General features: G+C 39.7%; 2 protein-coding genes and 1 pseudogene across 3 annotated transcripts; all 3 read left to right on the top strand.

Moving 5' to 3' along the window:
* The first annotated feature begins 510 nt into the window (after window positions 1-510).
* Window positions 511-5,990, top strand: LOC149117543 (uncharacterized). The gene is made up of 3 exons (XM_089277889.1): window positions 511-593; window positions 3,433-3,478; window positions 3,980-5,990. Exon 3 carries the CDS (start codon window positions 3,980-3,982, stop codon window positions 4,949-4,951), a length of 972 nt encoding a protein of 323 aa, XP_089134015.1. The 5' UTR covers window positions 511-593; window positions 3,433-3,478; the 3' UTR covers window positions 4,952-5,990.
* LOC149117544 (uncharacterized) lies at window positions 542-23,698 on the top strand. The gene is made up of 3 exons (XM_089277895.1): window positions 542-593; window positions 21,034-21,079; window positions 21,863-23,698. The coding sequence occupies exon 3, from the start codon at window positions 21,863-21,865 to the stop codon at window positions 22,832-22,834; it is 972 nt and encodes a 323-aa protein (XP_089134021.1). The 5' UTR covers window positions 542-593; window positions 21,034-21,079; the 3' UTR covers window positions 22,835-23,698.
* Window positions 12,461-16,452, top strand: LOC149117545 (uncharacterized; annotated as a pseudogene). Its single transcript, XR_016203756.1, has 2 exons — window positions 12,461-12,634; window positions 13,418-16,452. The product of XR_016203756.1 is annotated as an uncharacterized LOC149117545 (transcript).
* Window positions 23,699-24,697: the final 999 nt, after the last annotated feature.

The following is a 24,697-nucleotide window of genomic DNA, read 5'->3' on the forward strand; positions in this document are numbered from 1 at the left end:
ATTTGGTTGCCGAAACTTTGGTTGCCCAAAAAATATATGCGCTCTTGTAAACCTTTGGACTTCTTGTTCAACCAAATCGGTGATCTTTTCTTTGTTTTCTCTCAGAACATTCGCAGAACATCGGAGGAATACCTTGCAGCAGCCATGTCGGCGTATACACTGTGCATATTAATCTCTAATAGGAAAAAAATTCTGGCACATTTTTATACAAGTGAAGGGTGGCACATCCGCGCATATTGATTACAGACGTTGCAGCTTCGCTGGACCACTAGCGCGATTCTGTTTTCTAACACACACGTATTGTAAACTGGTTGTCGAAGATTGGTTGTCGAAATGCGCCGCTCGCGCGATTCTGTTTTTCTGGCACACACGCACCACACACGTATTGCTGCAATAACATCTGTGCCAGAACCCTCACTATCTATGTGTGTTACTTCATCATCAAAGTTTCTAAGCAACGCGACATGTCCTCATTACGTCACGCTTCTGCTTGATCGGATGAACACAATCGGAAACTCTTTGAGTTTTGCCCCTTGTTCATCAGACTATCTGCTGTGATGGTGAAAGGGACGACGGGTTCTTCTTGCAGGAAGGTGAGGTATACTTGTGTTTCCAGATCCGGCTAGAAAGATAAACTTTAGCCCTCCCTTCATTTCACATAGCTTCATAACCTGAGAGTGAGTTCTATAAGGTTTTTGAGGCTTAAATCTGAACTCAACTTAACTATTCATAGAAACGCCCGGTGATCTTTGTACAATAGCATTCACAACAGCTGCCATTGAGTCAGACGTGAGTGTGTAGATATGGAACATCTCTCGCAATTCTTGATTATTCACTGCTATCCTTTATATTTACCACTGAGAATGTAACCTAGGAGTTGTCGGCTAAGCTCTGTATTCTGTCAGATTTTATGAGTTATGCACATTCAAATCTGGTGATTCTAACAATGCATGCATTAGTCCAACGAACCAAGGCGTCAAACTGGTTTAAAGTGAAATATGATCATCGCAGTAAATTTTCCAATTTAAGCAACTGGAAAATTTACTGCGATGATTATACTTCGCTTTCATCTACTACCGCAGTTCAAATATGAATTATTTCATATATACTTCACATCATTTCACTCACGGGAAGATATGAACTCAATTAATTGACCTCGCTCCCAATGTGTGGCTTCATAGCTCAGTTGGTAGAGCATCGCACCGGTATCGCGGAGGTCATGGGTTCGAATCCCGTTGAAGCCCTGATTTTTTTTTTCAGGCTTCTTCTTTCCAGTTGCTTAAATTGGAAAATTTACTGCGATGATCATACTTCACTTTCATCTACTACCGCAGTTCAAATATGAATTATTTCATATATACTTCACATCATTTCACTCACGGGAAGATATGAACTCAATTAATTGACCTCGCTCCCAATGTGTGGCTTCATAGCTCAGTTGGTAGAGCATCGCACCGGTATCGCGGAGGTCATGGGTTCGAATCCCGTTGAAGCCCTGATTTTTTTTTTCAGGCTTCTTCTTTCCAGTTGCTTAAATTGGAAAATTTACTGCGATGATCATACTTTACTTTCATCTACTACCGCAGTTCAAATATGAATTATTTCATATATACTTCACAAACTGGTTTAAATAAATCACACTTAGCTTGTTAACAAGGCAATGTCCAGCGAGACCAATTGCTGTTCAGATTTCAGATTTCAAACTAGAAGTTGAAACTATCTTTATAAAAAGTTCTTCATGTTATCAACTGGAGATTTTTCAAAACATGATCGGCCCTCGATCACTCTCTTGAAGTAATCACTCTGTTTTACATTGTTGGCATCGCAGTCGAGGCCTCAGGGCTTTCCAGTTGCAATCAAGCGGCAAAACCGAATGATCGCTAATTTATCTTCATCACGACTCCGGTCGCATGCCGATTAGGATACCAAACTATAAAGCGGCAAAGTATGCCTAACTATGCATTTGTCTCAGTTATAACTGAGCTAATCAAAACTATAACAAAATTCTCGAACTTGATTGGCTATCAGCAGCCCGATTTGAGCATTAATTGGACAGTGTACGCGTCATGCTTGTAATTGGACAGTACGCGTCATTTTGCGCGCGCTATTGCGGTGCACTTTGTTGAGTAAACTGCGGTGTTTTTCAGCATTCATAACGACGTTTAATCGTTAAGCGATCAATCGATGATTTGCTCGTTTCTCGAATTTTGTCATAGTTTTGATTAATTGGTCGTGTCGTCAAAACAAATCGAACTCCCGCTTCGCGGTCGTCCGATTTTGTTAATCACTCGTATGATTACAGACCGAATTGGACTCCACTCAGTCCTATTACCATTATTAATGGGCAGTTGAGTCACAGAAGTTTCTTGGCCTCGTAGACAAAGAATCGTGCTTCAGTGAACTCCTTTACTGATTTGCGTTCAGTTGCTTTGTGTCTGTGGAGACAAAAGTCTTTGTCGGACACACATCACTGAAGATTTGTTGTCTCTACAGTGAAACAAAGTGCTAAGCTATGAAAGGCGTGCAACTTTGGAATTAAATCTGAACAACATACGCAACTTGTTTCAAGGAAATTAGCTTTCGTGGCAACCATGACTTCTGACTGTCCGGGAAAAAGTTCCATTTTTTCAAGAAAAGAATGTTGAGAATAAAACTGAATCACTTATGCAAAAGTCAAAGGCCGGGTACCGGAATTTCTGACGATGACGATGGTTCTATCGCAATATCTCACTCGATTCCTATTTCCGTTTTTTACATTCCGATTTTTAGGGACAAGAAAAGTAAATGAAGAACCGCGCAGGCAAATGGTTTTGGGCCCTTTTAGAGCCGGAGTTCTTTCAACACACAAAAATCATTTTACAAACTTCTGAAATTAATGGTCCAGTTATTTTGCTGCTGCTATCATAGGTGATAAATTACTTCTTAATTTTGGCGGAAATTTCAGCGTTAATTTGTGATTTCACATGCATATAAAAGTCAATACAAGAAACAAGTCCTTGAAAGACCCACGATTGTGCACGAAATCCTTGCGGTGAGAAACGCGCGAATTACGGTCTCGCTCGCCGGACTAAGCGGAAGAGGGATTACTCGTAGTCCATAGTTACGCTCCTAGAGAGTGGAAAAATAACTTTAAGGCATTAGACGCTTTACTAAGGGTCAGGGATTCAAGAATGATCGCGAAATTCTTTTTGAAACTAACTTACGCTTCACTGATATTATGATAATCGACAGTCGTGACACCTACTGTTTGTTTTCTGTTTCATTTAAGACACATCTAATTTACGTATTCATTCATGCCTGTTATTAGGTAAGTTGTTTTTAAGTGAAAAATATGTTGACAGGACTAAAGCAAATTGAATGCTAGTTTATAAAAAGAGTAGGTTTTAAACCTTTAATTTCATTTATTGCTGAATACTTTCTTATCTCTTCTAGGAGAGAGCGCAGGCCAGTTAAAGTTATCTTTGGTCATTCTTTAAAGGTATGTACTATGCGTTAATTAAAATAAAGTGACATGCGGAGTTCCGTCACAACCCACGGGGTATAGCAATTACAGATTCAAAGATGATTTACTTAATATTCTAAAAACAAGCGCGGGGAACAACCTAAATTATTTCTTTTGAGAATATCTTCCTTCGGCATCTAATAATTTGTATTAACTTAGATGTTACGTTTAGCCTGAAAATTCTACACATCTTACAAATTATACTTGACAGTGCGACCAGTGTACTACAAGAATCCCCACGCAACTTTATCGCTTGCGTCTGTGTGCTTTTTAAGCTTGAAACAACCAGGGACAATTATTCCAATTGCTTTAGCTAAAGGGTTTTATTGGTCAGAAATAACGGGTATAAAGAAGACATTGCCGGATGGTGAACACATCGATGGAGTTCAGTTCGATAACGAAGTTGGAAGTTCGAGTTCGTCGGTACTATTTTTATAATTGCTTTTCAAATTGAAGTGAGTCGTCTTTTCATTGCAGATGCTGAGGAACGTGAAGTGGTGTTTTATGTTCCTTTTAGTCAGCTGGAAAGTCGAAGCCGGCAGAGGACAAAAAAGTGGAAGAGAAGTAAGTCCCAAAAGCTGTGAGGAGGGAAGCCACGTCCTGAACGAGTGCGAAGAACACTGTGAATGTCGGGATGGCCAGCTTATTAACTGCTACCGCGTGCGAAAAGAGTTTACTAACATGGAAATCAACCACAGACGACGTTATATCAACGCGTACAAGACGGCTTCAATGAATCCTGCTTTCAAGAAAGAGTATGAAAGATTAGTCACTTTGCATGTTAATACACCTGACGACCTCCTTCATCACTCACCTCGCATATTTTTCCCGTGGCACCGATGGTTCTTGGTTGAGTTCGAGAATCTCCTGCGCAGAATCGACTGTCGTGTGACTTTGCCTTATTGGGACTGGAGCCGAGTTGCTCACCACTGGTGGAATGCATCTGATAGCAACGCGATTTGGAGCTCTGGCGATCAGGGGTTAGGCGGCAATGGAAACCCATCAGATGATGACTGTGTCGAGGACGGGCCGTTTAGCGAGGAGAAATGGCGTCTGGTGAAACAAACGGGAGGTGGATGCCTGAGGAGGGAGTTTTTCTATGATAAACTCGATGGCGATACGAAACATTTGAAGAAGACTTTGGCACTGCCGTTTGATAGATTTTTCAAGTTTGAAGGAATAGTGCGCGATACGTACCACGCTCAATTGCACGACTGGATCGGTGGAACGATGACTGATCCGATGACATCCTCTAATGCTCCAGAAATGGTCTTTCATCATGCTTTCCTGGACAAGATTTGGCTCCAATGGCAGAATAAAGGCGAGGATTACAAAAATGCCTACTTTCCCACCACTCATGACAAGCTGTTTCCGTCAAAATACTACAGCTGGGAATGGCTGGATTCAAATAACCTCCCTGGTGGAGTGAAAGTTACCTACGAAGATTGATTAACTGTAAATACATGTCGAAGAGTGAATAAGTCGGTTAGAAATTGTGTAGAGAAACTGTAATGAATCCATCCCTTCGAAATTGAGTGTCATTTCGGCGTTGACGCAATTGAAAAGTCCAGAAGAATTCAAATGTAGCGTTAATTCAAATGCAAGGGAAAAATAAAATTAGGTAACATTAATTCCGCGCTAAGGTTTTCGGATTTAGTGACATTAGCACCGAATTTAGGGCATTAGCGCTGAATGCAAGAACATTTAATCCTTTCTCTACACTATATCTGATCAGAATTGCTGAATTTTTTTACTTCGTTCATCTCCGTAGTACGCGTGGGTTTGCTGGCGCTATTTTGTAGTTCTCTCAAGTCGATGGACGCGTTTGCATTGCATGGCATGATAGCCATTAGTGCACAGGATTTATCGCAGGAAAACTGGGAGACGGGTAAACCTTGGGAGCGTCTCAAGGGCTTGGTCTGTGTTTCTTTTGAGTGCATTTACAGTTTTACGATGTTATATATTGTGATAATGACCAGTTAGGAAGCGCTAAAATTGCCTAAATTGTGTGAAATAGACCCCCTTAAATAATGTTGACAAATATTGTATTGTAATATTATCCCAAAGTGGCAACACTGAAGCGTGCACGTCCAAAGAATTCAAGTGTGGCAGGAAAATCAGTCAACCTCGACAGCTAGCTTCCGCGCTAAGTTTTTCTGGTCAAGCGACAGTAGTCCCGAAACGTATGGTCTTTTTAATAGTATTAGCGCTGAAAGAACACTCACTTTATTTTTAAACTTAGGAAGAATGCTGGTGGTTTTGACAAATCCTTTCTTTATTTAGAGAAGAATTGATTAATCCCTTGGCTTCCTTCATCTGCGGGGTTTGTGTAGATTTTGTTAACGCTTATTTATTAAGTTCTTGTGCCGGACGTATTTGATGATTAGATAAAAGGAGAACCTGGAAAACCAAATGAAACGGGAGTTTTGTTAAAAATAAATAAATAAATAAATAAATAAATAAATTTCTTAATTGTCCACTTCCCCAATGGGGCTTTTCAGGGTCAATGAAACCAAATGAGGAAACAAATAATGCAAATGAACATAACATGATTAAAGATCCCAAATGGCAGGAGGCAGACCAGTTGGCTATTTGCAAGCGTGGTGGTCGAGGCGTTGAAGTAGGGTTTACCGAGAAACAACTCCAGCTAAGCTAAGTGGTCAGAGCGGGACTTGAACCTGCGACCTCCGGATTCCAAGTCCGGCTCCCTAACTACTTGGCCATGCTGCCTCCTTGTTCTTTGCCATGGGCAATGTAACGCTCTGTAACGGCTACAAGTGAGGGAAAATATGTAACCAGTCGTCTCGGGAAAGTGCGGGTAAAGCTACGCAAGAGAGATCGCTTGAATGCTTGAAATATCAACAACTGCTTCAGTTGTTGTTGGTTAAGAAACGCATACATAGTAGGCGCTCTCAAATTTTATGGAAAAACCAGCCTCGTAAAGAAAATGACCAGACGTGAGATCTATTTATTGTAATTTTGTTACGTTTACTGTGGGTCTTGTCAATTTCTTGGGCTCACTTTATTTTCTCAAAGTGTCTAAGAGGCACTCCTAAGCCCGAAAAAATCCCCATATTTAAAGCGTTCTGAAAAGAGTACAGCATAAGTTGTCTTGCACTCCGCTCGCGTGCGTGACTCAAAGGTGAGCCTGCTCGCAGACTACTACGCTGTGGTTGGTCAATATAGTGGGCAGTATTCTACTGTAGGCACTCGGGTCATAAATCAAAAGGGAAAAAACGAGGATCCATACCTTACAGTACAGACCTCGAACTCGGTTAGTGAGAGGAATATAAAATAATACCTCATAATTTGTAATTTGTTAGTCACATCTAAAGAAATCGCATGTGCTGTAGATTATTTTACAAAATAATAGACAGCTAATAGTGGTATTTCCTTAAGACGGTCCCCCAAAATAGACATAGCTTGAGGAATGAGAGAAAACAAACCTCGATGGTCGCAACTTAGAGGAAAAACTTATCACATGATAATAAAATTGTTTTATACCTTTGAGAAATGTCGCGTGTTGCGTTCTTTTTGTGGAACCTTAGATTAATGGTATTGAAAACTGCCGTTTTAAATGCCACCTTCGTTTGTGAGTTCCCTCCGGTATCTTTGTGGTCATTTCTTATTTTTGCGCGAGGATTCGTTTCGAAACAAAGGCAAAAGACAACTTGGGACAGGCCTAATGACCGACATTAGTTATCCAAGCTACAACTCGGTCTCATTCATTCATTCATTCATTCATTCATTCATTCATTCATTCATTCATTCATTCATTCATTCATTCATTCATTCATTCATTCATTGACTCATTCATTGACTCATTCATTCCTTCCTTCCTTCCTTCCTTCGTTCATTCACATTGTTGCAAATAGATTTGCAGAACGGCCTGTCAAAAAGTTGCCAAAAAGTGATCAAATTTCTTTTCAAATTGACAATTAACGTGTGACGAACGGCGACCTTTTACTCTAACGTTTGAAAATAAAGTTTTGTAACCAGAGCTTAATAACTGCAGAATGCATCGTTCATGTCGTTCTTATGAATCAATACTAATATGCATCCAAGAAGCCAGACGCTAGTTTTAGTCGAGAGGGTCTGGGTTCAAATTTTATCTGTTAGCCGAGAAAGACGAGAAGTGAGGCGCTTTTAATTGATAATACTCAAATTGTAAAATTTACTGAGAGCTGAAATGACTGGAGAGAAAATTTAACAGATAAATGAGATTCCAGTACCTCATTCTGGCCCTATAAAATAGTATCTTTAGCTATTTTCCAGCTTGAAAATTAGCCGCCGGAGCGAACATATGAAGCTGACGTATTGAGCGTTCGTCTTTCGTAACGTTCGGTGGTTAAAAATAGCTGCGGGTTTCACTTGGCCGCCGACTCAGCCCATGAGCCTCTTGAAAAACAAACATCTTTGCTACGAAGACATGATTTATCATGGCAACTATGCACACAACTTAAGCAGTTGTGAAATTAAAACCTGAAAAAAAATATTCAGGCCTGAACGTTCAGATCTGAATTTTCACAACTACTTAAGTTGTGTGCATAACTGCGATGATCAATCATGTCTTCATATCTTTCTCCGCTGTTCAAATATATGATCTTTCATATATTCACTTGTATTAAGCACCTTTGTTCTTACTCTGTTAATGATACTTTGTCATCAAGTTGCTTAGCAACGCGGCATGTCCTTATTACGTCAAGCTTCTGTTTGGTTGGAAGGAACTGGAGTCGGAAACGGAGTTTCTACCGAAAACGTGCCAAACATATCCTTTGTTTATCAGACTGAGTGTTACGATAAGTGAAGGGGACGACGAGTACTTCTCAGACTTTTTACAGAAAGGTGAGCTATACTTTTGTTTTAGGCGCACAAAGAGATAGACGTTGATCTTCTTTAATCATTCTTTAATTTCGCAGAGCTTTATAATCTGAGAGTGAGTTCTTTAAGGTTCTCCAGGCTCAAATCTGAACTGAGCATAACTTTCCAATGTATAGAAACGCCAGTTGATTTTTGTATAACAGCATTCACCACGGCTATACTGTGGTAAGAGTGTGTAGGTATATTTATGGAACATCTCTCGCATTTCTTAAATCTCCACAATTAATCACTGTATTTACCAGTGAGAGTATAAACTTAACTGGGAATCGTCTGCTAAGCCCTGTTTTCTGTGAGATTTTGGCGGTTTTAATAATGCATGCATTAGTCCAACGAACCAAGGCGTTCAACTGGTTTAAATGAACTATTTAGCTTGTTAACAAGGCATGTCCAGCGATACCTATTGGCTGTCCATGTCTCGATTTAAAATTAGAAATCAAAACTATCTTTTTAAAGAGTTCTGCATGTAATCATTTATGATTAATTAACAGATATTTCAAAATTTATTTGGCCCTCGACCACACTCCTGAAGTAATCATTCTGTTATACATTACAGTCGAACCTCCCGTAAGCGACCACTGTAAATGTCAAACTTAGTTGGTCGCTTACGGGAGGTGATTGCTTACGAGAGCTTAGGCCATGTTGGGTCAAAATTTTGCCTCATTAGCAGATGGTAACTGCAGAGACTTACCCCACGCTCGAATTTTTCATTCATATGAGAAGGCAATTTCGACAAAAATAAGGTACTTCCCATTGAGAAATTTTCATTTCTTGTACTACTCAGGAATATGATAATGTCACAAAACCTTATTATCCAATTTTTGCTCTATTATCTGTCAACAGGTCGCTTGCGGGAGGTTAAAAACAAAGAAAATTTGAATCTTTTAGCTCTAAAAGTGGTCGCGGTCGCTTACAAGAGGCGGGCGCTTACAAGAGGTTCCAAATATAGTGATTTGACTTGGAAACTTTTGGTATTTTGGAAAAATGGTCGCTGGGGAGAGGTGGTTGCTTACTAGAGGTGGTCGCAACCGGAGGTTCGACTACATTAGCATCGCAATCGCGCCTCAGGGTTTTCCTATTCAATTGTAATTATCAAACGAGAAGACCAAATGATCGCAAAGTTATCTTCAGATCACGACTCTAATGGCAAGAAAGCGGCAAAGTATGCTACGAACTGACTGTCTAGCTATGGATTTTTCTCAGTTTTAACCAAGCTAATCAGGCAGGGTTGATTTTGGCCACGTTACGCTTCTAAGACTTTGAATCATGCTTCAGTGACTTCCTTTTTGTTATGATGATTTGCGTTCTTGCTTTGTGTCGGTGAGGGCAGAAGTCTTGTGGGACACACCTTACTAAAGATTTATTCTCTTCAGTGTCGGATCCAAACCTTGAACTAAGGGGGAGGGAGAGAGACAGCCCGATTTTGTTTTGCTTGCTCTGCCGACTTTTCTTCCTTCCGTGATTTTTTCTTTTCTTACCCAAAATAAGGGAGCCAGCGCCCCCCCCCCCCCCAACCGGGCCCCTCCTAGACCCGCCACTGGTCTCTACAGCGAAACACAGGGCTAAGCTATGGAAGGCGTGAACTGTAACTTTAAAATTTCTAAAAAAGACACAGAAAAACACAGCCAATTATTCCTTCGCGGCTGACGATGATTCTTGACTGACTGGAAAGTGAAATTTTCCATTTATCCATGAAAAAGCTTTTGTGAACAGAAATCACTGTCGTAAAAGTTGAAGTCGGGTACTAGAATTTCTAACCGAATCACGATAGTTATATCACAATATCTGTGGATTCTTGTATCCCTGCATGTCCGTTTTTGTTAAGTTTCTGTTTTTAAGATCAAGAGAAGTAAATTATGAGCCGCGTGCGAAGGGTTTTCGCCATCTCAGAGCCGGAGCTCTTCCAACAGTAACCAAAAACCTCGGGCCAAAGACTACAACTTCTGAAATGAATGGTCTAGTGATTTTGTTGCTAAAGTAACATGGGTGCCATATTTAAGGTAATTCCTCTGAAATAAAAGTGACAATAGATTGACAACTTCAATTTTGAAATAAAAAAAGGGGGTGCCCATGCTCATCAAGGAGCAGTGAGGCATTGAAAATGCCCCATTTTGGCATTAGTTAATGCTTATTACAAAAACGCATTCCCAGTAATTGTAAAATCTTTGTGAGCCCAGACTCGTAAGAATACGCATTAAACTACAGTCAACACATTGTGTCGGACACAACTAAACATTTTAAGTTTGATTCAGACAGAAAGCTAAATCCTTGATTAAAAATTTAAACCAAATTTCTTGACGTGGTTACCGACTGCAAAATAGAAAAGGCCACAGTGTATCTGCTATTTTTCTTATTTATTCAATTTTCAGCAATAGAAATTAGATCAGTCTTTTCTCACGCAAAGCTTATGATTAGTTGATTACAATGACTGGAAAAAAATTGGGGTGTCCGTGTTCGTTGGTGAGCTAGAGCCATTTTTCAACTGACAGAGCTCAACATCAAGGCAAATCCGTCATGTTTTCAATATGCGCGTGCACGAGCGCGCGCTAATGACGCCATAAATTATGCGCAGTAAGGATGCGCGATGCAAATGTGAGGAATGACCTTAAATAGTCCTTAATTAATTTTGGCGCGAAATTTCAGCGTTAGTTTATAATTTTACACGTGAAATTACAAAACAATGAACAAGAAAAAACCATGGACGATTGTGAGCATAATTTGTCACCCATGATATAAGCTACTTATTAACTGAGAGGGAGGTCTTTACGGGAAAATCTCTAACCTAGACCTAGCCGTATATCCCCGGGGAAAGGTTGAGCCAGATTTTTGAGCAGCTGCTTTTAGAACAAATTCCTCAAATAAGAAAAGACCTCTTAGTTCTGAGGCAGGGAAATTAATGTTATTAAAACTGGGGTACTTACCATTTACATGGGAAAACCGGAAATTCCAGTTGGAAAATCAAATGGTTCGCGCCATTCCGTTTGAGAAGCTTCAGAAAATGTGGGCTGGGATTTGAGGTGATGCTATTTTTCTGCTCTTTTAAGTCTCTCTAACTGATGTGGATATACTTTATAGCTATTCCCTCTCCCGCAACGTGGTATTCACTTGTTTAATGTTTATACCTGAAATTTCCAAACGGATGGTTTTTGTAAATGGTAAGCACCCCTGATCTTTAATTTCAAAGCCCTTCAGCTCATCTTAATCGAGCTAAATTGTCCAATAATTGTTTACTGCTGTTCGAAAATGAAATCATTGAAAAATATAAACTGGGTTAACTTTCCGAAGCAACTGTGTACACAACTAAGAAAGGGCTGTTTGGAAGCCGGCTACTTGCGTCTGCAAGTCTATTTGTTAAAGTCCCGTTTCCATTGTTTCAGTTCTATCTTTACAAACAGTTACCAAGTCAAAGGGAATGCCACTGATCTCAAACTGTTGTTCTCCGCAGAGACGTTAATCATAACGAAAGCTTTAGCACAGGTCTCAAGTAGACTTCAAATGGGATAACTCAACAAAAACAGAGACAATATCAGGCATAAATTGGGTATGTGCAAGGTTTCGGCGGAAGAGTTCAGCAGGCTGAATTTTCAAGTTTGATGATACAAGTTTGAAATTAATGGGGTCGACTTGGGGGTATGTAAACTGAGGGGACGCTAGGGTCAGAAAAAGGTGCAAGCCATATCACGTTAACCCATTTGATTCAATTATATTTAAAACAATCTAAAGCGAGATGAAAGGCCGGAAATTTTTATCAATTTTTCTTTGAAAATTTTACGGTCAGTCGCGAAAATGCGGGGTAAAGTTTTAAATCTTAACAATTACATTATTCGCTCTCGATTTCTACGAGGTAACAGTTGCTGAGGCTGAGCTTTGTTCATACTCTTAGAGAGTAGTAAAGTGACTTCTAAGGCTTTAAAAGCTTTAGTAAGGGTCAGGGATTCAAGTAATAATTGCGAATTCTGACGTTTTGATAACTTTCGTTTTAGTGATGCTTATAATCATTGATAATCGCGGCATTTACTTTTTGTTTGTTGTTTCATGTTAAGGAACATCTAATTTACGTATTCATTCATGCCTGTTACTAGGTTATCTGTTTTTAAGTGCAAAATATGTTGACAGGACCAAAGCAAATTGAATGTTAGTTTACAAAAGGAATAGGTTTTAAACCATTAATTTAATTTATTGCTGAATACTATTCTTGTCTCTTGCAGGAGAGAGCGCTTGCGAGTTAAAGTTTCCTTTGGTCATTCTTCAAAGGTATGTACCATGCATTAAATATATTGACATGCTTCCGCGATACTCCTTGTAAGATGTAGCAATCAAAAATTCAAAGTTCATGTTATATTCTAAAAACACGATCCTGCTGCTCTTGTCGGATCAAATTAGATTATTTCTTCGAGGGAATATCTTTTCTCTGCTCATAATTGTTTATACTTTAGATGTTACGTTTAGCCGAGTAACAGTTCCTTACATCTTGATAAAAATGGCGAATTAATTTGTCCTAACTCCCAGCCAAATAAAACTACTTTATCTCTAATAAATGACACTTCACACAGGAAACTCCGGATCCTTGCAACCACATCAGACAAAAAATCACCTCTTGTAAGTAATAACAACCCTAAAGTCGATCTAGGCGTAAGCTGACAAAGTTCTATGATGGGTTTACGAACTACGAGCTTAAAATATCTAGCGTCAATTCTTCAAGTTGTCTTATCCGTAGGGTTGTGTTAGTCCGAATGGCAAAAGACACCTGGAGTTCGCTGACGAACAAGCTCCAATAGCACCATGTCGACATACCGGACGCAAACGCCTTGTTTTTAAAATAACTAGAAAATATTTTACGACTAAATGATCGTCGACAACGAATTAATTATAATTATGAAACAAGAGAGGATGTTAAGAGAATTAATCCCACTTATCCATGTGCGCCTTTTTGTTATGGTAATCCTTTTCAAGCTATTTTTAGAGATAATACATATTATTATTTTTACGTTTATCTGTTTTGTCAAACTGAAGAGAGAAATCTTCTTTTCATTGCAGATGCTGAGGAAACAGAATTGGTGTTTTATGTTCCTTTTACTCAGTTGGAACATAGAAGCTTTCAGAGGACAACAAAAAGAAAGAGAAATAAGTCAAAAAAGCTGCGAGGAGGGAAGCCACGTCCTGAACGAGTGCGAAGAACGCTGTGAATGTCGGGATGGCCAGCTTATTAATTGCTACCGCGTGCGAAAAGAGTTTACTAACATGGAAATCAACCACAGACGACGTTATATCAACGCGTACAAGACGGCTTCAATGAATCCTGCTTTCAAGAAAGAGTATGAAAGATTAGTCACTTTGCATGTTAATACACCTGACGACCTCCTTCATCACTCACCTCGCATATTTTTCCCGTGGCACCGATGGTTCTTGGTTGAGTTCGAGAATCTCCTGCGCAGAATCGACTGTCGTGTGACTTTGCCTTATTGGGACTGGAGCCGAGTTGCTCACTACTGGTGGAATGCATCTGATAGCAACGCGATTTGGAGCTCTGGCGACCACGGGTTAGGTGGCAATGGAAACCCATCAGATGATGACTGTGTCGAGGACGGGCCGTTTAGCGAGGAGAAATGGAGTCTGGTGAAACAAACGGGAGGTGGATGCCTGAGGAGGGAGTTTTTCTATGATAAACTCGATGGCGATACGAAACATTTGAAGAAGACCTTGGCACTGCCGTTTGATAGATTTTTCAAGTTTGAAGGAATAGTGCGCGATACGTACCATGCTCAATTGCACGACTGGATCGGCGGAACGATGACTGATCCGATGACATCCTCTAATGCTCCAGAAATGGTCTTTCATCATGCTTTCCTGGACAAGATTTGGCTCCAATGGCAGAATAAAGGCGAGGATTACAAAAATGCCTACTTTCCCCACCACTCATGACAAGCTGTTTCCGTCAAAATACTACAGCTGGGAATGGCTGGATTCAAGTAACCTCCCTGGTGGACTGAAAGTTATCTACGAAGAATAACTGTAAATACATGTCGAAGCGTGAATAAGTCGGTTAGAAATTGCGTACAGAAACTGTAATGAATCCATCCCTTCGAAATTGAGTGTCATTTCGGCGTTGACGCAATTGAAAAGTCCAGAAGAATTCAAATGTAGCGTTAATTCAAATGCAAGGGAAAAATAAAAATTAGGTAACATTAATTCCGCGCTAAGGTTTTCGGATTTAGGAACATTAGCGCCGAATTTAGGGCATTAGCGCTGAATGCAAGAACATTTAATCCTTTCTCTACACTATATCTGATAAGAATTGCTGAATTTTTTTACTTCGTTCATCTCCGTACTACACGTGGGTTTGCTGGCGCTATTTTGTAGTTCTCTCAAGTCGATGGACGCGTTTGCATTGCATGGCATGATAGCCATTAGTGCACAGGATTTATCGCAGGAAAACTGGGAGACGGGTAAACCTTGGGAGCGTCTCAAGGGCTTGGTCTGTGTTTCTTTTGAGTGCATTTACAGTTTTACGATGTTATATATTGTGATAATGACCAGTTAGGAAGCGCTAAAATTGCCTAAATTGTGTGAAATAGACCCCCTTAAATAATGTTGACAAACATTGTATCGTAATATTATCCAAAAGTGGCAACACTGAAGCGTGCACGTCCAAAGAATTCAAGTGTGGCAGGAAAATCAGTCAACCTCGACAGCTAGCTTCCGCGCTAAGTTTTTCTGGTCAAGCGACAGTAGTCCCGAAACGTATGGTCTTTTTAATAGTATTAGCGCTGAAAGAACACTCACTTTATTTTTAAACTTAGGAAGAATGCTGGTGGTTTTGACAAATCCTTTCTTTATTTAGAGAAGAATAGATTATTCCCTTGGCTTCTTCCATCTGCGGGGTTTGTGTAGATTTTGTTAACGCTTATTTATTAAGTTCTTGTGCCGGACGTATTTGATGATTAGATAAAAGGAGAACCTGGAAAACCAAATGACACGAGAGTTTTGTTAAAAATAAATAAATAAATAAATAAATAAATAAATAAATAAATAAATTTCTTAATTGTCCACTTTCCCAATGGGGCTTTTCAGGGTCAATGAAACCAAATGAGGAAACAAATAATGCAAATGAACATAACATGATTAAAAATCCCAAATGGCAGGAGGCAGACCAGTTGGCTATTTACAAGCGTGGTAGTCGAGGTGTTGAAGTAGGGTCGACCGAGAAACAACTCCAGCTAAGTTAAGTGGTCAGAGCGGGACTTGAACCTGCGACCTCCGGATCTCAAGTCCGGCTCCCTAACCACTTGGCCATGCTGCCTCCTTGTTCTTTGCCATGGGCAATGTAACGCTCTGTAACGGCTACAAGTGAGGGAAAATATGCAACCAGTCGTCTCGGGAAAGTGCGGGTAAAGCTACCTAAGAGAGATCGCTTGAATGCCTAAAATATCAACAAGTGCTTCATTTGTTGTTGGTTAAGAAACGCATAGGCGCTCTCAAATTTCATGGAAAAACCAGCCTCGTAAAGAAAATGACCAGACGTGAGATCTATTTAGTGTAATTTTGTTACGTTTACTGTGGGTCTTGTTAATTTCTTGGGCTCACTTTATTTTCTCAAAGTGTCTAAGAGGCACTCCTAAGCCTGAAAAAAATCCCCATATTTAAAGCGTTCTGGAAAGAGTGTAGCATAAGTTGTCTTGCAGTCCGCTCGCGTGCGTGACTCAAAGGTGAGCCTGCTCGCAGGCTATACTACGCGCGCTGTGGTTGGTCAATATAGCGGGCAGTATTCTTCTGTAGGCGCTTGGGTCATAAATCGAAGGAGAAAAAAAGAGGGTCTATACCTTACAGTACGGACCTCGAACTCGGTTAGTGAGAGGAATATAAAATAATACCTTATAATTTGTAATTTGTTAGTCACATCTAAAGAAACTGCATGTGCCGTAGATTATTTTATAGAATAATAGACTGCTAATGGTGGCATTTCCTAAAGACGGTCCCCTAAAATAGGCATAGCTTGAGGAATGAGAGAAAACAAAACTCGATGTTCGCAAGCTTATCACATGATAATGAAATTGTTTTATACCTTTGAGAAATGTCGCGTGTTGCGTTCTCTTTGTGGAACCTTAGATTAATGGTATTGAAACTGCCGTTTTAAATGGCAAATTTGAATACAAGAATTACAGAAGTGGAGTTGTCGAGCTCCGATCCACCTTCGGTTCTGAGTTGCCTTTGGTATCTCTGTGAAAACAAGGTTTTCCACCCTGATGGTCATTTCTTATTTTTGCGTGAGTACTTGTTTCGAAACAGAGGCAAAAGATCTAGACAACTTGGGACTGGCCTCATGACCGACATTAGTTATCCAAGCTACAACTCGGTCTCATTCATTTGTTCATTCGTTCATTCGTTCATTCGCTCATTCGTTCATTCGTTCATTCGTTCATTCGTTCATTCGTTCATTCGTTCATTCGTTCATTCGTTCATTCGTTCATTCGTTCATTCGTTCATTCGTTCATTCGTTCATTCGTTCATTCGTTCATTCGTCCATTCGTTCATTCGTTCATTCGTTCATTCGTTCATTCGTTCATTCGTTCATTCGTTCATTCGTTCATTCGTTCATTCGTTCATTCGTTCATTCGTTCATTCGTTCATTCGTTCATTCGTTCATTCGTTCATTCGTTCATTCGTTCATTCGTTCATTCGTTCATTCGTTCATTCGTCCATTCGTTCATTCGTTCATTCGTTCATTCGTCCATACGTTCATTCGTCCATTCGTGCACTCGTTCATTCGTTCGTTCGTTCACTCATCCACTCATCCACTTATCCACTCATCCACTCATTCATTCATTTCTTCCTTCCTTCCTTCCTTCATTTACATTGTTGCAAATTGATTTGCAGAACGGCCTGTCAAAAAGTTGCCAAAAAGTGATCAAATTTCTTTTCAAACCGACAATTAATGTGTGACGAACGGCGACCTTTTACTCAAACGTTTGAAAATAAAGTTTTGTAACCAGCGCTTAATAACTGCAGAATGCATCGTTCATGTCGTTCTTACGAATCAATACTAATATGCATCCGAGAAGCTAGACACTAGTTTTAGTCGAGAGGGTCTGGGTTCAAATTTTATCTGTTAGCTGAGAAAGACGAGAAGTGAGGTGCTTTTAATTGATAATACTCAAATTATAAAATTTACTGAGAGCTGAAATGACTACGGAGAAAATTTAACAGATAAATGACATTCCAGTATCTCATTCTGGCCCTATAAAATAGTACCTTTAGCTATTTTCCAGCTTGAAAATTAGCCGCCGGAGCGAACATATGAAGCTGACGTATTGAGCGTTGGTCTTTCGTAACGTTACGGTGGTTAAAAATAGCTGCGGGTTTCACTTGGCCGCCGACTCAGCCCACGAGCCTCTTGAGAAACAAACACTTTTGCTATGAAGACATGATTTATCATCGCAACTATGCACACAACTTAAGCAGTTGTGAAATTAAAACCTGAAAAAAAAAAATTCAGGCCTGAACGTTCAGATCTGAATTTTCACAACTGCTTAAGTTGTGTGCATAACTGCAATGATCAATCATGTCTTCATATGTTTCTTCGCTGTTCAAATATATGATCTTTCATATATTCACTTGTATTAAGCACCTTTGGTCTTATTCTGTTAATGATACTTTGTGATCAACTTGCTTAGCAACGCGGCAAGTCCTTATTAAGTCAAGCTTCTGTTTGGTTGGAAGGAACTGGAGTCGGAAACGGAGTTTCTACCGAAAACGTGCCAAACATATCCTTTGTTCATCAGACTGAGTGCTGTGATAAGTGAAGGGGACGACGAGTACTTCTCAGACTTCTTAGAGAAAGGTGAGCTATACATTTGTTTTAGGTGCACAAAGAGACGTTAATCTTCTTTAATCCTTGTTTAATTTTGCAGAGCTTTATAATCTGAGAGTGAGTTCTTTAAGGTTCTCCAGGCTCAAATCTGAACTGAGCATAACTTTCCAATGTATAGAAACGCCAGTTGATTTTTGTATAACAGCATTCACAACGGCTATACTGTGGTAAGAGTGTGTAGGTATATGTATGGAACATCTCTCGCATTTCTTGAATCTCCACATTGTAATCTCCATCACCAGTGAGAGTATAAACTTAACTGGGAATCGTCTGTTAAGCCCTGTTTTCTTTGAGATTTTATAAGTAATGTACATGCACATCTGGCGGTTTTAATAATGCATGCGTTAGTCCAACGAACCAAGGCGTCAAACTGGTTTAAATGAACTATTTAGCTTGTTAACAAGGCATGTCCAGCGATACCTATTGGCTGTCCAGGTCTCGATTTGAAATTAGAAATGAAAACTATCTTTTTAAAGACTTCTGCATGTAATCATCTATGTCGGTGATTAATTTACAGACATTTCAAAATTTATTTGGCCCTCGACCACTCTCCTGAAGTAATCATTCTGTTAAACATTACAGTCGAACCTCCCGTAAGCGTAAGCGGCCACTGTAAATGTCAAACTTAGGTGGTCGCTTACGGGAGGTGATTGCTTACGAGAGCTTAGGCCATGTTGGGTCAAAATTTTGCCTCATTAGCAGATGGTAACTGCAAAGACTTACCCCACGCTCGAATGTTTCATTCATATGAGAGGGAAATTTCGACAAAAATAAGGTACTTCCCATTCAGAAATTTCCATTTCTTCTACTACTCAGGAATATAATAATGTTACAAAACCTTATTATCCAATTCTCGCTCTATTATCTATCTTGCTTGCGGGAGGTTAAAAACAACAGAAAATTCAAATCTTTTAGCTCTAAAAGAGGTCGCGGTCGCTTACGAGAGGCGGGCACTTACAAGAGGTTCCAAATATATTTTGGAAAAATGGTCGCTGGGGAGAGGTGGTCGCTTACTAGAGGTGGTCGCAACCGGAGGTTTGACTATATTAGCATCGCAATCGCGCCTCAGGGTTTTCCTATTCAATTGCAATTATCAAACGAGAAAACCAAATGATCGCAAATTTATCTTCAGATCACGACTCTAATGGCAAGAAAGCGACAAAGTATGCTACGAACTGACTGTCTAGCTATGGATTTTTCTCAGTTTTAACTAAGCTAATCGGGCAGGGTTGATTTTGGCCACGTTACGCCTCTAAGACTCTGAATCATGCTTCAGTGACTTCCTTTTTGATGTGAAGTTAATATGAAATAATTCATATAACACTTTCTTTCTGACTTCCTTTTTTTTTTATGATGATTTGCATTCTTGCTTTGTTTCGGTGAGGACAGAAGTCTTGTGGGACACAGCTTACTAAAGATTTATTGTCTTCAGTGGCGGATCCAAACCTTGAACGCTGCTAAAGTAACATGGGTGCCATATTTAGATAGTCCTTAATTAATTTTGGCGCGAAATTTCAGCGTTAGTTTATAATTTTACACGTGAAATTACAAAACATTGAACAAGAAAAAACCATGGACGATTGTGAGCATAGTTTGTCACCCATGATATAAACTATTTATTAACTGAGAGGGAGGTCTTTACGGGAAAATATCTAACCTAGACCTCGCCGTATATCCCTGGGGAAAGGTTAAGCCAGATTTTGGAGCAGTTGCTTTTAGAACAAATTCCTCAAATAAGAAAAGACCTCTTAGTCCTGAGGCAGGGAAATTTCAAAGCCCTTCGGCTCATCGTAATCGAGCTAAATTGTCCAATAATTGTTTACTGCTGTTCGAAAATGAAATATAAACTGGGTTAACTTTCCGAAGCAACTGTGTACACAACTAAGCAAGGGCTGTTTAGAAGCCGGCTACTTGCGTCAGCAAGTCTATTGTTAAAGTCACTTTTCCATTGTTTCAGTTCTATCTTTACAAACAGTTACCAAGTCAAAGGGAATGCCACTGATCTCAAACTGTTCTCCGCAGAGACCTTAATCATAACGAAAGCTTTAGTAGAGGTCTCAAGTAGACTTCAAATGGGATATCTCAACAAAAACAGAGACAATATCAGGCATAAATTGCGTATGTGCAAGGTTTCGGCTGAAGAGTTCAGCAGGCTGAATTTTCAAGGTTGATGCTACAAGTTTGAAATTAATGGGGTCGACTTGGGGGTACGTAAACTGAGGGGACGCTAGGGTCAGAAAAGGGTGCAAGCCATATCACGTTAACCCATTTGATTCAATTATATGTAAAACAATCTAAAGCGAGATGAAAGGCCGGAAATTTTTATTAATTTTTCTTTGAAAATTTTACGGTCAGTCGCGAAAATGCGGGGTAAAGTTTTAAATCTTAACAATTACATTATTCGCTCTCGATTTCTACGAGGCAACAGTTGCTGAGGCTGAGCTTTGTTCATACTCTTAGAGAGTAGTAAAGTGACTTCTAAGGCTTTAAAAGCTTTAGTAAGGGTCAGGGATTCAAGTAATAATTGCGAATTCTAACGTTTTGATAACTTTCGTTTTAGTGATGATTATAATTATTGACAATCGCGGCATTTACTTTTTGTTTGTTGTTTCATGTTAAGGAACATCTAATTTACGTATTCATTCATGCCTGTTACTAGGTTATCTGTTTTTAAGTGCAAAATATGTTGACAGGACCAAAGCAAATTGAATGTTAGTTTACAAAAGGAATAGGTTTTAAACCACTAATTTAATTTATAGCTGAAAACTATTCTTGTCTCTTCCAGGAGAGAGCGCTTGCGAGTTAAAGTTTCCTTTGGTCATTCTTCAAAGGTATGTACCATGCATTAAATATATTGACATGCTTCCGCGATACTCCTTGTAAGATGTAGCAATCAAAAATTCAAAGTTCATGTTATATTCTAAAAACACGATCCTGCTGCTCTTGTCGGATCAAATTAGATTATTTCTTCGTGGGAATATCTTTTCTCTGCTCATAATTGTTTATACTTTAGATGTTACGTTTAGCCGAGTAACAGTTCCTTACATCTTGATAAAAATGGCGAATTAATTTGTCTTAACTCCCAGCCAAATAAAACTACTTTATCTCTAATAAATGACACTTCACACAGGAAACTCCGGATCCTTGCAACCACATCAGACAAAAAATCACCTCTTGTAAGTAATAACAACCCTAAAGTCGATCTAGACGTAAGCTGACAAAGTTCTATGATGGGTTTACGAACTACGAGCTTAAAATATCTAGCGTCAATTCTTCAAGTTGTCTTATCCGCGGGGTTGTGTTAGTCCGAATGGCAAAGGACACCTGGAGTTCGCTGACGAGCAAGCTCCAATAGCACCATGTCGACATACCGGACGCAAACGCCTTGTTTTTAAAATAACTAGAAAATATTATACGACTAAATGATCGTCGACAACGAATTAATTATAATTATGAAACAAGAGAGGATGTTAAGAGAATTAATCCCACTTATCCATGTGCGCCTTTTTGTTATGGTAATCCTTTTCAAGCTATTTTTAGAGATAATACATATTATTATTTTTACGTTTATCTGTTTTGTCAAACTGAAGAGAGAAATCTTCTTTTCATTGCAGATGCTGAGGAAACAGAATTGGTGTTTTATGTTCCTTTTACTCAGTTGGAACATAGAAACTTTCAGAGGACAACAAAAAGAAAGAGAAATAAGTCAAAAAAGCTGCGAGGAGGGAAGCCACGTCCTGAACGAGTGCGAAGAACGCTGTGAATGTCGGGATGGCCAGCTTATTAATTGCTACCGCGTGCGAAAAGAGTTTACTAACATGGAAATCAACCACAGACGACGTTATATCAACGCGTACAAGACGGCTTCAGTGAATCCTGCTTTCAAGAAAGAGTATGAAAGATTAGTCACTTTGCATGTTAATACACCTGACGACCTCCTTCATCACTCACCTCGCATATTTTTCCCGTGGCACCGATGGTTCTTGGTTGAGTTCGAGAATCTCCTGCGCAGAATCGACTGTCGTGTGACTTTGCCTTATTGGGACTGGAGCCGAGTTGCTCACTACTGGTGGAATGCATCTGATAGCAACGCGATTTGGAGCTCTGGCGACCACGGGTTAGGTGGCAATGGAAACCCATCAGATGATGACTGTGTTGAGGAAGGGCCGTTTAGCGAGGAGAAATGGCGTTTGGTGAAACAAACGGGAGGTGGATGCCTGAGGAGGGAGTTTTTCTATGATAAACTCGATGGCGATACGAAACATTTGAAGAAGACCTTGGCACTGCCGTTTGATAGATTTTTCAAGTTTGAAGGAATAGTGCGCGATACGTACCATGCTCAATTGCACGACTGGATCGGTGGAACGATGTATGATCCGATGACATCCTCTAATGCTCCAGAAATGGTCTTTCATCATGCTTTCCTGGACAAGATTTGGCTCCAATGGCAGAATAAAGGCGAGGATTACAAAAATGCCTACTTTCCCACCACTCATGACAAGCTGTTTCCGTCAAAATACTATAGCTGGGAATGGCTGGATTCAAGTAACCTCCCTGGTGGACTGAAAGTTATCTACGAAGAATAACTGTAAATACATGTCGAAGCGTGAATAAGTCGGTTAGAAATTGCGTACAGAAACTGTAATGAATCCATCCCTTCGAAATTGAGTGTCATTTCGGCGTTGACGCAATTGAAAAGTCCAGAAGAATTCAAATGTAGCGTTAATTCAAATGCAAGGGAAAAATAAAAATTAGGTAACATTAATTCCGCGCTTAGGTTTTCGGATTTAGGGAAAGTAGTCCTGAAACGTATGGTCGTTTTGATAGCATTAGCGCTGAATGCAAGAACATTTAATCCTTTCTCTAGACTATATCTGATAAGAATTGCTGAATTTTATTACTTCGTTCATCTCCGCAGTACAACTGGGTTTGCTGGCGCTATTTTGTAGTTCTCTCAAGTCGATGGACGCGTTTGCATTGCGTGACATGATTGCCATTAGTGCACAGGATTTATCGCAGGAAAAATCAGACGGGGAAACCTTGGGAGCGTCTCAAGGGCTTGGTCTATGTTTCTTTTGAGTGCATTTACAGTTTTACGATGTTATATATTGTGATAATGACCAGTTAGGAAGCGCTAAAATTGCCTAAATTGTGTGAAATAGACCCCCTTAAATAATGTTGACAAATATTGTATCGTCCGTGGAAAGTACTGGTTACTTTGGATTTTAAACTAGTTATCTACTCAAGTTTTAAATATTATTTGTTCGGTTAATCCTACAAGGTTGTTTGGTTACAATTAATACTCAGCTTAAGAAGGGGGGTGCGGTAGGTGCGGCGAGGGGGAGGGGAGCGAGCTTGGTGGCTGCTGTTAGGGTTAGAGAATGACGTATTTTTATCACTATTTTAGCTAGGAAAAAATGCTTGTAATTAAAGCTAATGAGGTAACTGTCCAGAGTGTTTGCCTTTTTTTCTGCCATAATTTTTACAATTTTGTTCAATTTATGTATTTATGGTTCTCCATAATTAAGGGGGGGGGGGGGAGGGGGAGGAGGGTCTCTTGTGTTTACTTTTCGAATGTTGGGTGGACTCGAGAACTGGCTTACCTTCTGATTTCTCCCAGGGGTCTTGCTAACCAAAAGGACCAGAGACTGTGGTAACTGAGATTGCTGCGTGATGCAGATAACATCTGCGTACTGTTTTACTGTTTTGCGCACTAAAAAGTAGCGTCATTTGTATGCCAGAATATAAAGGTGGTGAGGTGACGGAGTGAAGGGTCAGAGCCCGGAGAAATTCACCCTAAGCCATGGACCATTTCACTTTTGAAACAAAAATTCTGCAGGAATACTTGTATCAACAGAGAAAAAAAAATAATGCACGTCCTCCTAGGTTGGAGAGCCTAAAAAAGCATGTTACACGGAGAAAAACTCTAACTGACATATCATCTGATTGCAGACCCATTGCATACTGACGCGTCCCAAGGAAAAAAAATCCTAATGCATGAGAGGTTAAAAAAAAAAAAAAAAAACGTTTATGCCTATACCAAATTACCCAGACTCCTCAAAAGTCATATGGTTCACTAACAGCATCGTTCCTTGTGCCTATCTGGAATTCACTCGCAGCAAGTGATTTGGGTCATGTGGCAGCTCTCGTAAGGTCTCACATGAATGGCTTGATAGACCCTTCAAAGAAACAACAGAACAAACAGCAGAAACAATCTCCAGGCCTTAAAAAAATAACAGCTGTACGTTACAATTGCCGGTTTTCATGTGACGTCATCAATTTCCAAAATAAGAAATTACCAATCCTTGTGAAGTTTTAGTTTCATCAGATGTAACACCCTCTAATAACTTGACGTTTTGTAACGTTTAAGCCCGACAGGGTTCCTCATTATGTAATGGAGCAGTCGGAATTTCCAAGTTTCTGCGTTGCGTGACATTAAAATGGCGGCT

Source organism: Orbicella faveolata, unplaced genomic scaffold (genome assembly GCF_042242905.1).
Source record: "Orbicella faveolata isolate gen_17 unplaced genomic scaffold, um_ofav_v1 contig_12, whole genome shotgun sequence".
Taxonomy (NCBI): domain Eukaryota; kingdom Metazoa; phylum Cnidaria; class Anthozoa; order Scleractinia; family Merulinidae; genus Orbicella; species Orbicella faveolata.

What these genes read in the sequence shown, in the direction of transcription:
- LOC149117543 (XM_089277889.1), top strand. Translation starts at nt 3,980, where the DNA reads ATGCTGAGGAACGTGAAGTGGTGTTTTATGTTCCTTTTAGTCAGCTGG.
- LOC149117544 (XM_089277895.1), top strand. Translation starts at nt 21,863, where the DNA reads ATGCTGAGGAAACAGAATTGGTGTTTTATGTTCCTTTTACTCAGTTGG.